Raw genomic sequence first — 13,574 nt, 5'->3', positions numbered from 1 at the left:
GTAAAGGGTGCAGGAAATGAGTGCTATTTCACATATGAAGACAGCCATGCAAAACTTTAAGGAGCATGAAATCAAGGAAGAAAGGAACAAAGGAACTAAAAAAGCAGCTAGAAAACAATTCATTATTAAGCCCTTACCTATCAATTTTACTCTAATTGTAAATTCACTGAATTGTCCATTTAAAAAGCATAGACTGGCTATTCAGATAAAAAAACAAGATCCAACTATATGCTGCCTACAAGGAACTCACCTCAGCTTTAAGGACACACATAGGATCGAAGTAAAGGAATGGAAAAAGATATTCCATGCCAGTGGAAACAAAAAGAGAGTAGGGGTAGCTATACTTATATCTGATAAATACACTTTCATCCAAAAACAGTAACAAAAACCAAAGAAAGTCATTAGGTATTGACAAAGGGGTCAATTCATCTAGAAGATATAAAAATCATAAATATATATGCATCCAATATCAGATCACCTAAATAAATTAAGCGAATACTAGTAGATATGATAGGAAAAATAGATGACAATGGAATAATAGTAGAGAACATCAATACATCACATTCAACAATAGATCATCCAGACAGAAAGTCAAATAAGAAACATTGGACTTGAACTAAACTTTAGGTCAAATGGACCTAATAGACATATATGGAACACTCCATCTAACAGCAACAGAATACATTCTTCACAAGCACACATGGAACATTCCAGAGTAGATCATATGTTAGGTCATAAAACATGTCTTAGCAAAATTAAGGTTGAAATTATACCATATATCTTTTCCAATCACAATGGTATGAAACTAGAAATCAGTAACAGTAGGAAAACTGGGAATTTCACAAATATATAGAAATTAAACCATGTACTCCTAAACAATCAATGGTCAAAGAAGAATACAAAAGGAAAAACAAAATATAACTTGAAACGAATGAAAATGGGAAAACAAGGTACCAGAACCTATAGTATGCTGCAAAAGCAGTTTTTAAAGGGAAGTTTATAATTACAAATGCCTATATTAAGAAAAAGAAAGATCTCAAATAAAAACCCTAACATTTCACCTCAAAGAAATAGAAAAAGAACAAACTAAGCCCAAAGTTAGCAGAAGGAAGGAAATAACAAAGATCAGAGCAGAAATTAATGAAATACAAACTAAGAAGACAATAGAAAAGATCAGTGAAGCTAAGAGCTGCTTTTTGAAAAGATAAACAAAATAAACAAACCTTTAGGTAGACTAGCCATAGGGAAAAAAGAGAGATGAGTGGAACAAATAAAATTAGAAATGAAATAGAAGACATTACAGTTGATACTACCCAAATACAAAGGATCATAAGAGACTACTATGAAAATTATACACCAACAAATTGGACAACAGAGAAGAAATGGATAAATTCTTGGAAACATACAATCTACCAAGACTGAATGATGAAGAAATAGAAAGTCCTAACAGACCAATAATGAGGAAGGAGATTGAATTAGTAATCAAAATCTCCAACAAAGAGAAGCTCAGGACCACACGATTTCACTAGTGAATTCTACCAAACATTTAAAGAAAAATTAATCCCAATATTTCTCAAACTTTTCCCAAAATTGAAAAGGAGGGAACACTTCCAAACTCACTTTATGAGGCTAACATTACCCTGATATCAAAGCCTGATAGGGACACTAAAAGAAAAAAACAACAAACAACAACAACAAAAAAAAACACAGACTAATATTCCTGATAAATATAGATGCAAAAATTCTGAACAAAATATTAGCAAGCCAAATTGAACAGCATATTAAAAGGATCATGCACCATGATCAAACGAGATCTATCCCTGAGATACAAGGATGTTTAACACATGCGAACTAATAAGTGTGATACACCACATTAATAGAATGAAAGATAAAAATCATATGATCTCTTATCTCAATAAATGCAGGAAAAGCATTTGATGAAATACATCTTCTCATGATAAAAACTTTCAACAAATTGGGTATAGAAGGAACACACCTCAGCATGATAAAGTTGGCATATAACAAGTGCATAGCTAATATCATGCTCAATGATAAAAGGCTGAAAGCTTTTCCTCTAAAATCAAGACAAGAAAAGGGTGCCTCTCTTGCCACTTTTATCCAACATAGTACTGAAAATCTTACCCAGAGAAATCAGGCAAGAAAAAGAAATGAAAGGCATACAATTAGAAGGAAGATGAAAACTTGTCTTTGTTTGCAGATGATATGGTCTTATACATAGAGAACCCTAAAGGCTCCACCAAAAAAAAAAAAAAATGCTAGAACTAATCAAAAAATTCAATTAAGTCACAGCATACAGAATCAACATACAGAAATCAGTTGTGTTTCTATACACTAACAATGAATTATCTGATAAAGAAATAAAGAAAACAATCCCATTCATAGTGGCATCAAAAACAAGAAAATATTTAGGAATAAATTACACCAAGGAGGTGAAATATCTGTACACCGAAAACCATAAGACTTTGATGAAAGTAACTGAAGAAGACACAAGCAAATGGAAAGAAATCCCATGTTCATGGATCAGAAGAATATTGTTAAAATGTTCATACTACCTAAAGCCATCTATAGATTCAATGCAATTCCCATCAAAATTCCATTAGCAGTTTTCACAGAAATAGAACAAACAATTCTAAAATTTGTATAGAACCACAAAAGACCCTGAATATCCAAAGTAATCCTGAGAAAGAAGCATAAAGCTGGAGGCATCACACTCCTGATTTCAAACTACACTGCAGAGCTACAGCAATTAAAACCATATGGTACTGGCAAAAAAAATCGACACATAGACCAGTGGAATGGGATACAGAGCCCAGGTAACCCCCTGCATATGTGGTAAACTAATATCTGACAAGGGAGCCAATAATACTCAATACGTAAAAGATAGTCTCTTCAATAAATGGTATTGGGAAAATTAAATACCACATGCAGAAGAATGAGATTGGACCCCTATGTTACACCACTAAAAAACATAGGGGAAAAAACTCCTTGACATTGACCTTAGCAATTATTTTTTTTGGATATGTCACCAAAAGTACAAACAACAAAAGCAAAAATAAGTGAGTGGAACTACATCAAGCTAAAAAAACTTCTGAATGGCAAGAGAAACCATCAACGAAATGAAAAAGCAACCTACAGAATGGGAGAAACTACTTGCCAATAATATGTCTGATAATGGGCTAATATCCAAAATACATAAAGAACTCATACAACTCAACATAAAAAAATCAATTTAAAAGTAGGCAGAGGAACTGAATAGACATTTTCCAAAGAAGACATGCAAATGGTCAACAGGACATGAAAAAATGTTCAATTTTATTAATAATTGGGGAAGTGTGTATCAAGACCACAATAAAATGTTGCACCCTCCTTAGAATGGCTATCATCAAAAAGACAAGAGATGACTAGTTTTGGCAAGGATGTGGAGAAAAAGGAATAACGGGATATTATTTTCTCAGCCATGAGAAAAAAGGAAATCCTGCCACTTGCAACAACATGAATGGACCCTGAGGGCATCATGCTGAGTGAAATAAGCCAGCCAGAGACAGACAAATACTGTATGATGTCACTTATATGTGAAATCTAAAAAAGCTGAACTCACAGAAACAGAGAGTAGAACGGTGGTTACCCAGGGCTGGGGAAAGGTGGGAGAAGTGGGGAGATGTTGGTCAAAAGGCACAAGCTTCCTGTTATAAGATTAAAATGTTCTGGGGATCTAAGGTACAACGTAGTGATTATAGCTAACAATACTGTATTACATACTTGAAAGTTGCTAAAAGAGTAGATCTTAAATGTTCTCACCACAAAAAGGAGATGGTAATTATGTGACGTGATGAGGATGTTAGCTAATGCTATAGTGATAATCATTTCCCAACATATAAGTGTATCAAATCAACACACTGTACACCTTAAACTTATACAGTTTATAAGTCAATTATGTCTAAATAGAACTGGAAAGAAAATAACTGAAAAATATGTCAAAAGACACAAACACAAACTGTCTGCAGAGGTCATTCCCACCCCGACTCAGTTGGTCAAGAAAACTTATTAATGATGCATCTCCAATCATCAGAAAGGAATGGTGTATTTTTTAAACGACTGAGCTGTTTTAGAACTCTCCTGTCTGACTACAGCTCTGGTGGTCATTGCAAACAACCAGATCAGCCATCAGAAAATAGGTGTTTTTGATGGCTGCTGAGTCTGAGCAGTGGAATACAGGAATTTTGGCTGAGCCGTTATCCTCACGCTTCATCACCAGCCAGCATCACCTGGCCAGGACCCAGCCACTGCACTGGTGACATGGAGGGGAGGAGAGCTTGGAAGCAGAGGTCAGCAGGATGCTGTATGCCACTCAACTGAAAGGCCAGGAGGGAATATCGGGAAAGTGGTACTAACATGTGCATCTCAGCAATTCCTTGTCCTTTCTCCAGCCAGACTTAGAGAAAGATTTCCCGACAGGGCAGTTGACTGTCTTTATTTTGCCCTTTGCATTTTAACCCCAGGATTTCCTTTCTGGGGTAGTTTTGTTTTATTCGGACTGTGTCGTCATCTGACATTGTAGTTGAGGTCTTGGTCCTGTGCTGAGCAAGGTACAACAGATTCATCTTGCAGCAGCATCAAGTTGGCCAAAACTTGAGCTTTTTGCATTGCTTGACATTGAAGATGGCTGAGGATTCAGAGATTCCTTGTCAGCAAAGCCAGGCATTTCCTAACTTACTCACAGGGACAGCCAGAAGTAAACAGATTCCTCAGCGGCAGAGCAACAGGGTCTCACGTTAAGAGGGTGGGCAGTAGCCATTGTCTCTTTATGGGACTTTTCTTTATGAAACGTGGGCCTCAGGGGGTCAGGGTCCCAGAAGTCAAACTACTTTTGATCCCAGTGAATGATCTGGGAAGATCTGATTTTACTCAGTTCGTATATTGTTACCAACGCAACAGAAACTGTTTCTTTAGGTACTTTTCTTCTTAGTAAATAGAGGCTTATGTCACCTAGAAAATAGAATGTTTTGAAATGTAATTATGTTTGTGTATACATGCCTGGACTGCATCCTCCCCTGAAAGCAATGAAAATGTCATTTTTATGTCACGGAGCTGTTAGCCTTTAGGTTAGAGACTGGTTCACCAGGCAATTCCATATCCTTTGCCCAATTTGTTAGGTTTCTTTGTTCTCTTGGACTCTGGAAACTTGAGGGCCAGAATGATTGCTCCATTAACAGCCTCAGGGGGAGGGTCAGCTGTAAATTTTTAGTGTGTAGCTACAGGCACATTTGGGTGTCTGTGTCTCCAGAATCCATTTTTTGTTTTGTTTTTTGTTTTGTTTTTTCAGTACGGGGGCCTCTCACTGTTGTGGCCTCTCCCGCTGCGGAGCACAGGCTCTGGATGCGCAGGCTCAGCGGCCATGGCTCATGGGCCCAGCCGCTCCGCGGCATGTGGGATCTTCCCGGACCGGGGCACAAACCCGTGTCCCCTGCATCGGCAGGTGGACTCTCAACCACTGCGCCACCAGGGAAGCCCGCAGAACCCATTTTTAAGTATGAAAAATAGCCTATCTGGTCACATTTTGGCTAAAACTGTCAAGTTAAAAATCATAGAGTTAGAAACCTTCTCAGTGATATTAGTTCTGTCTTCTGTACTTCATAACAGAGTGATAGCACAGCCCTAACATGTGAAAGTCCAAAGTGGATTTCATCCCTAAAACTTAAAGGGAAGGGAGAGAGAGAGAGACCTCAGACTAAGTTGCTGTCATTTTTATATAAATGGCCGATACAATTGTTAATGTGTCAATTGTGTCACTTAAAAGAAGACATGCTTAGGTCCTAAGCCCCAGTAGCGGAGAATGTGACCTTATTTGGAAATAGGGTCATTGCACATGTAATTAGTTAAGATCAAGTCCTGCTGGAGTGGGGTGGGCCCTGATCCAACATGACTGGTGTCCTTGTAAGAAGATGGCCATGTGGAGACAGAGACACATGGGGGGAGGGGAGCGGGTACCACGTGATGATGAAGACAGACATTGGAGTGATACAGTGGCCAGCCGACCACCAAAGCCAGGACGGGGCAAGGAAAGATTTCTCTGCAGGTTTCAGAGGGAGCACAGCCCTGCCGGCACCTTGATTTCAGACTTCTGGCCTCCAGAACTATGAGATGATAAATTTCTGTTGTTTTAAGCTACCCAGTTTGTGGCACTTTGTTTCAGCAGTCCTGGGAGTTAGGAGTTTGGAATTAGCAGATACAAACTACTGTATATAAAATAAACAACAAGGTCCTACTATATAGCAAAGTATCTTGTATAACATATAATGGAAAAGATTGAGAAAGAATATATATATATGTATAATTGAATCATTTTACTGTGCACCTGAAACCAACATAGTATTGCAAATCAACTACACTTCAAAAAAAAAAAAAAAAAGAAAGAAAAGTCCTGGGAAACTGATATGATCAATATAACTGACTAGACTCTGCCAGAAGACATCTTGGAATTTTATTCTCTCTGTCCCGATGTCCCCTCCATACTACCCACTCTTTGTCCTCCCAGCCTCTCTTGCATACACACAAAGAGTAAGGAACCCAGGAATGGATCTGTGGATGGAGAAATTCATCCTTCAAGCTTCAGGAACCCATCAGCCGTGACCTTTGAGGGGCCCATGTGGGAGGGATGGACTCCAATTGGAATCAGCAGTTCTTTGGGGCTGGATGAATGAAAGAAGTTTTTGAGAAATCTAAATGAAAACGAAGACAGCATGTTACAGTCCTCCCTAGGTGACGGAGAACATCAGAAGGAAAAAAGGCATCTGTGGACGGGTACCCAAGTCTATCCTACAGGCTGTGTTGTGCGTCATTATTTCTGAGGTCCATTTAGTTCTGTACTTTGCAGTGCACTGCCCGGTCCAGCAATGAGAGCCGTTCCTAGTCTTGCTTCCCCCAAGTCCCCACCTCCACCCACCACTATTCCTCACTAAGGCTCAAGAACTAGGAGATAAGTAGAGGTCATTTCCACCCCTAAACCTATGTTTAAATGCGTTAGCGTGAGGAGTCCCAGAAAAGGATTTTTCGCTCTAGGTTGCTTGCATGTATTTTCTGTGTGATTATCTGAAAACCCAGCCAGCCCCTGAACTGCATAAAGAGGGTCTTACCTCCCACTCTCCATCAGTGAGAGGGACGGGAGATGGCTTTGTATATTGAGGGCATCTGGTCCCTTACCTGGGGATGCACGTGGGACCTGAGTTCTGATTTGGTTGCATTGATGAAGCTACTGTAAGATCCTGACCTTGGAGTTAACATTTTACTCTCAGTTTAGGTTTATAGGGTGATGGGTAAAAGGGAGGGATGTCATAGCAGTTTTCTAGGATTCCTGGAATGATAAAGTGATAGGATGTCCATGAAGCAACATGAAAATTAAAAACAGCCTGCACCAGCTTCTTACGCTCTGTTGTCTATGTTGTACCACTTTTTTTTTTTTTTTTTTTAGCCATGCCGTGCAGCTTGTGGGATCTTAGTTCCCCAACCAAGGACTGAACCCGGGCCCTGGCAGGGAAGGCTTGGAGTCTTAACCACTGGACTGCCAGATAATTCCCTGTACCAGTTTTATTAACTGGTCAATATCCTGTCAGTGTAGTCAATATGGGGGGAAATGAGTTTAAAAGTCACTGGGGACTTCCCCGGAGGTCCAGTGGTTAAGACTCTGTGCTTCCACTGCAGGGGGCATGGGTTTGATCCCTAGTCGGGGAACTAAGATCCTACATGCCGCACATGGTGTGGCCAAAAAATATCCCTAAAAGTCACTGGAGTTTGCACTGCTTATAAACATCTGCTCCCTGCAGTAACTTCAACTGTACTATTAGACACAGCTACCATGGGCTCAAAAAGGAACTTCATTTCTTAAAAACACTACTACTGAGACAGGAAAGTGACACTTGTCAGCTCACTTCATTCCCAGAGAGAAACTGGTAACCTCCTTGTGGCTGTTGAGCTCAGATTTTTTCCAGCCACAGTTGGCTTGGTAGGAGGAAAGAGCCCTGAGCACAAGCATAGCCTTTCCAGAGAGTTCTCTGAGGTCCTAAGCCCTTCAGCCACTGGGACTGGAGATTCTGTCTCCTCATTTCTGCAGGAATCTGCCTTTCTTTTGCACGTGGATCTGTCATTCTGTTAATGAAATCCACCAACCTGCATTTTCTTATCTTTTTCTCTAGCTTCCTCCCTCCATCCTCTTGTTTATCACTGTGTAGTTAATACTAAAAAATATGCGTACCATTTATGAAGTGCTTCCTGTATGTCAGGCTCTATGCCAGGTACATAAATATTTGACCTAGTGACTGAGACAGCCAGTGAGATGGGCACTGGTACCCCCTTTGGCTGAAGGGGAGAGTGAGGTTTGGAGGGGTTTATCCCAGGTCCCAAGCTCACCAGAGCAGGGCAGTCATGATTCCAACTGGGTTTACTTACTTCAAAGCCCACCTGCACTCTTTAGTTCTTTTTATTTTTTGGGTTATGAGGGCCTCTCACTGTTGTGGTCTCTCCCGTTGCGGAGCACAGGCTCTGGACGCGCAGGCTCAGCGGCCATGGCTCACGGGCCAGCCGCTCCGTGGCATGTGGGATCTTCCCGGACCAGGGCACGAACCCGTGTCCCCTGAATCGGCAGGCGGACTCTCAACCAGTGCGCCATCAGGGAAGCCCGCTCTTTAGTTCTTTATCCATTTCTCTTATTATCTCATCAGTCCTCGAACCTTCTATGGAGAAACAGGAAAATCTCAAAGCATATTCAAGTCCCAAGCAGAAACTGATGACTTGATATTTATACTTGATTAAATACAAGCTATGCTGCTTATGTGACATGGCAACCATACATAATCAACTTCTCAAGTCTCATTTAGTTATATGTGTGAAATAATCATTTGTCAGCTATGCAGGATTACCCTGGAGAATCAAGTCGATTTCTCCTTGTATGCTGTACAAGAACCGAAAACAGAACCTTTAAGTTGACACATAAAATTGACCACCACACATGCCAACTAGGATGTGTGGGTGGTCATTGCCTAGAAGGTCATAGTGAGGATGGAGGGCCCAGCCAGTACAGTAAGAGCTTGGTGGGGCAGTGGGCCAAGGATTTCCATCTGTCTTATGCCTTTGTGATACAAAACCCCATGAAAGGAGGAATAAGAAGGAACGCCTGCCAGAAAGTTATATGAAAGTGTATTATTCATATGTCAGAGTAGCTTATAGAAATAAAGTTCCCTCCTTCATTTTTATATCTCCCATGATTATTAATTTCTAGCATACTGTCTCATTCTGCAAATAATTACTAAAAAAATACATCATATATCCAATTATCCACATTGATCCCAGAAATATAAAGAAAATATTATTAATATTCTGCTATTCATTTTATATTTGCTAGAGTTTGGTATAAAGTAAGAAATCTATATTCATTTGGAATATTTTTTTCTTTTACTGAGCTCTTGAAATAAGGATTATTTTGCTTTCTTTTGATGCAATCTGGGCTTGCAAATATATTTGAAGTGTGTGTGTGTGTGTGTGTGTGTTTGGTTGGTGTAGAATGTAGACAAGCACTAGAGATTCTGAAATTTGTTCATGCACGAATTCTACGTCCTGTGTGTATGTTGTTTTGTTGTATTGTTTTCATCTGTTTGTTTGTTTTTTAATAGACCAGGCATTTGGAAAGACCTAAAGACCATGGGCTCAGTGTCTCTCTTTATATTTTTCATCACACTGCTTGTTCTGGGCAGACAGGTAAGAAGTCTGTTACTTCTGTAACTTCTCTAAAGTGCTGTATTAATAATACTTTGCTGACGTGCATTGCCATTGCTTTCATGCAAACAAATGTTGAAGCATCAGAATCATCTTATCACTTAAGAGAAAAGTAGGTAGTACAAGGTGTGTATGATTGGCTATAGACACAAGAAAAAGGCTTCTCATTTATTTTTTCCCTAAGAGGCAAATTTTTTGAACAGTAGAAGTGTGAATCAATGAATTTCCTGTTAAGTCTCAAAATAAATATGTAGGTTTCTGTAAGCCTACAATGTATTCCCTCAATAGCTGACACTAATTGGAAAAACATGTCCCCTTGCCTGGGGTTTTCATCTGCATTTCAAAAGGTATGGCTTCTTTTTCTTTGAAGTGGGCATTAAATATCCCTGCTGTCACTTGCAATTATCCCTAGAACTATGGTTCCTGGTTCAAAAATTTTACTTTGTGATGCAAATGAAGCGTCCTCCTCGGGCTCTGTGCCCACTTCTGGCCTCCCCGTGGAGCCTGTAGGTGCAGGACTTTTAAGGGCAGTATTCTTTCTCTGCCTGCAAACAAGGACAATCACCCAAAGACTGAAGACTCATCCCATACCAGGTAGCTCTGCCTCAACCAAAGTTCGTTTTAAGTTCTTTGATGGATAGCATGAAACAAAGAAGTGATTCATTTGGAGATAAGCAGGGAAGAGGCAATGCCAATTAAATTATATACACATCTCTAAACAGTTATCTGAGAGGCAAACTATCAACTGGGGAGTTTGGGTCTGGCTTCCATTTCTCACCAGGAGGAAGCTGCTAATAATCGCACAGTCGGAGCAGAGACCAGATCTGTGACAGTCAGTCCAGCACCTGGGAATGCCATCCATCCTCTTCCATCTTCCCGGGGAAGTGCGAGGGGCATCCTTCCCTGGAGCGCAGAGTGCAGCTCTCCCCAGTCTCCCTAGAGCTACGCTGTGGTCCTGATGCAGAGCTTAGAAGACCCCGGTCCCCCCATCACCCTCCCCACCTCTGTCCCCGGCACATGCTAGGTTCTGCCTTCTTAGGCATTTTCTCCTACTAGAATGATCCCTCAGATGGCTTCACAGCAATATATTTTAATTACCTAGAATCAAATTGAACTCTTCCAACTTTTTTTATTGATCACTGAGATAATATACAGGCAATACCACTACACAGATGTTGTCGAATCCCATGGCTGCCCACTGATCAGTTACCCCCTAAATGATTGGAATAAATAATCAAACACCTGCAGTGTTATGGCCAGGCATTCATTTAACATGATAGTGGTGATACCAGTTTCCTTTTTTGTCACTAGTGTAATGGCAGGTGATTTGTACATCTAGAGGCCTGAAGAATAGTAATCCCTGCAGGATTAATCGTGTTCACAGTTACCCTTTAACTAGAACCAAGTATATACCAGGGTGAGCCAGAAGGCTGACCTTCAGTCCAAACTCATTAAGTGAATGATTTACTGAGGTCCCAAGTCTTCTGGGATAGCAAGAACTGTGAAGTCTGTGATACAGCGCCTCTGCACAGCCTTCCAGAAACACAACTGTGTTATAAACAAATGTCTGATATTTGAAATGAGGTTGTCAAGTGCTGTAAGAATCCATGGCCTCAGAGTTACCTCTTTTCTGAATATGTTTTAAATAATAGCACAGGCTTTTTGCAACTTATTTTTGTTATCATCTGTCCTAATGGCTTCCCTGACCCATGACCATCATTTTTGAAACGATGGCAATGTACTTGCTTTCTAAGAAAATGACTATACTAAATATTGTTCTAGGCATCTCAGAAACCTTAGTGAAAACATAGCGCATCCTAGACAAGAGCGACAGTACAGTACCACTCTCTGTACTGAAATCTAGTTTGTGACAGAAAGGCAAGCCAACTCAAGGGCCTCTTTTGAAAAAGAAAGATCCCCTGTATTTCACCCAGGTTTAAAGGACAGCCCCCTGCCATCAAGGGTCTGCATTCTAGGTGGGCTCATTCAGAGTATGGAACCAGGCAGTGGCAACCTAGTGCCTGAGAGTGAGGCCGAGGTCCTTGTGCGCGAGAGTTGAGGATCCCAGAGAAAGTGAAATCACATGCTGCCTGCGTCCCCGCCCAGAGACCACTTCTATCCATGCAGAAAGGTGTAAGCCCAGTTCCTCAGGTACTTTTCAGAACTAGACAGAGCACGGGACGCCCTCGAGGCTGTGGTAGGACGTGAAACACAGCAGACAGGGTCACTGGGCTCCCAGACGCAGCCTGGACGCCCTCTCAAGACTCTTCCTGTTCTCTCCCCCATCACGCCAGAGCTCATGAAGACAAATTCCACGTCTGAGTGGGATCTGGGCCCCTAAGCATTTGGGGAGTAGCCCCAGATGGAATCTGAGAGATGGGAGGTGATGTGAGCACTGGAGGTAATGGAGCAGGGCTGCTGTTTTAGTTGAAGTGTCACAAAGTCCTTAGAGCGCTTTCCCGCCCTGAGTCAGGGTCACGGAGGAAGCAGCTCTCCCCGCCCCTGGCTGGATCTCCTCACGCAGCCTCCCCGGGTCTCTGTGTCAAATCTCCCTCTCTTTTCTCCTGTAAGGACATCAGTCATTGGACTTACAGCCCACCCTAAATCCAGGATGATCTCATCCTGAGATCCTTAAGTTCGTTACATCTGCCGAGACCCTATTTCCAGAGAAGTCACAGGCACAGATACCGGGGTTCGGACTTGGAACGATCTTTTTGGCGACATGATTAAGTCCATTACAACTGGTTTGGGATAAAAACATTTGTCTTCCTTTGGGGGACTGCACATGAGTTTTTAAGGTCCTTGTGCTTCAAGGCAAGGCAGACTGCACTGGTTGGGGAGGTGAGGGGGAAAGGTTTGTCAGCAGGTCACTCGCAGTCCAATGTAGCTGGTCCTAAAGTGCTCTGATTCCTTTAGTAGGAGACTTAAAGGATGCTTGCACGTGGTGCAGTAGCAGTCCCTCAGAAACCTGAGCGACTCTTCACGAGCTTTACGAAAACCTTTCAAACTTACACGAATTGGGCTTGCTGCCTGCCTTAACTGGCTCCATGGCTTCACCTCATGTTTCATTTTTATCTGATCTTCAGTGTATACCTGTGTCTTCTCGATGCCACCACCGTAGATTGCTTCTGTTATTTTAGTTTAATACCGGCCACACCACTAGTTTAACCCCCCCCAAAAATATCTAAATAAATAAACTGTTCTCCAAGGGAGGGGCCTTTTCCAGTACATGCATAGCATGATTTCTATAAATACAGAATGTGGAAAATGTGTCAGTAATGTAAAAATTTAATATAAGCAAACTTTTAAAATATCTCTTTTGTAATCTTTTTGAAAAATGTCTTGTTATGTGAGCTAAAAATAAGTGCCTCCCCAGAGGAGGAGGAGTAACTTTTGAACATATCATACATAGTCGGAAGCAAACCTAATTTCAGTGAATGATCATTGTTCTTTCGGGTGTCAAATTGTGAATTTTTTTTTGAAATTGCCATCTGTGCGTGAGAGGCCATTTATGTGTGTTTTATTTTGCTTTGTGCTGTCATTTGTAGAGCTAAGCAAACCAATAAAACTCCCTCCATTTAGTTCTTCTTTGCATTTATTTGTCAATAATTACTATCTGTGCTGAAATACACTCTCTCTATTAGGCCCTTCTGTTACAGGAAGATTCATTCAAGTCTATTTCATTATATTAAATTATATACATCAGAGCAGATACAAAATGATGACAAACTGAAGAGACCCTGTGATGGTAAACGGGCCTCTCTATTTCTACAATGTTAATAACAGCT

General features: G+C 40.9%; 1 protein-coding gene across 2 annotated transcripts in view; it reads left to right on the top strand.

The window, feature by feature from the left end:
• The window catches only part of ADCY2 (adenylate cyclase 2), a 436,230-nt gene that overhangs the window by 387,732 nt on the left and 34,924 nt on the right, over positions 1 to 13,574 (top strand). For both annotated transcript variants that reach the window (XM_082623793.1, XM_082623794.1), the window contains exon 19: positions 9,684 to 9,768. In XM_082623793.1, coding sequence (XP_082479919.1) covers positions 9,684 to 9,768 — 85 coding nt within the window. The remainder of the gene's footprint in view (positions 1 to 9,683; positions 9,769 to 13,574) is intronic.

This window comes from Mesoplodon mirus, assembly GCF_964341445.2.
Source record: "Mesoplodon mirus genome assembly, chromosome: 5".
In the NCBI taxonomy this organism is placed as follows: Eukaryota; Metazoa; Chordata; class Mammalia; order Artiodactyla; family Ziphiidae; genus Mesoplodon; species Mesoplodon mirus.
Note: the sequence above shows the minus strand (reverse complement) of the source record. Positions and strands in the feature narration are given on the sequence as shown.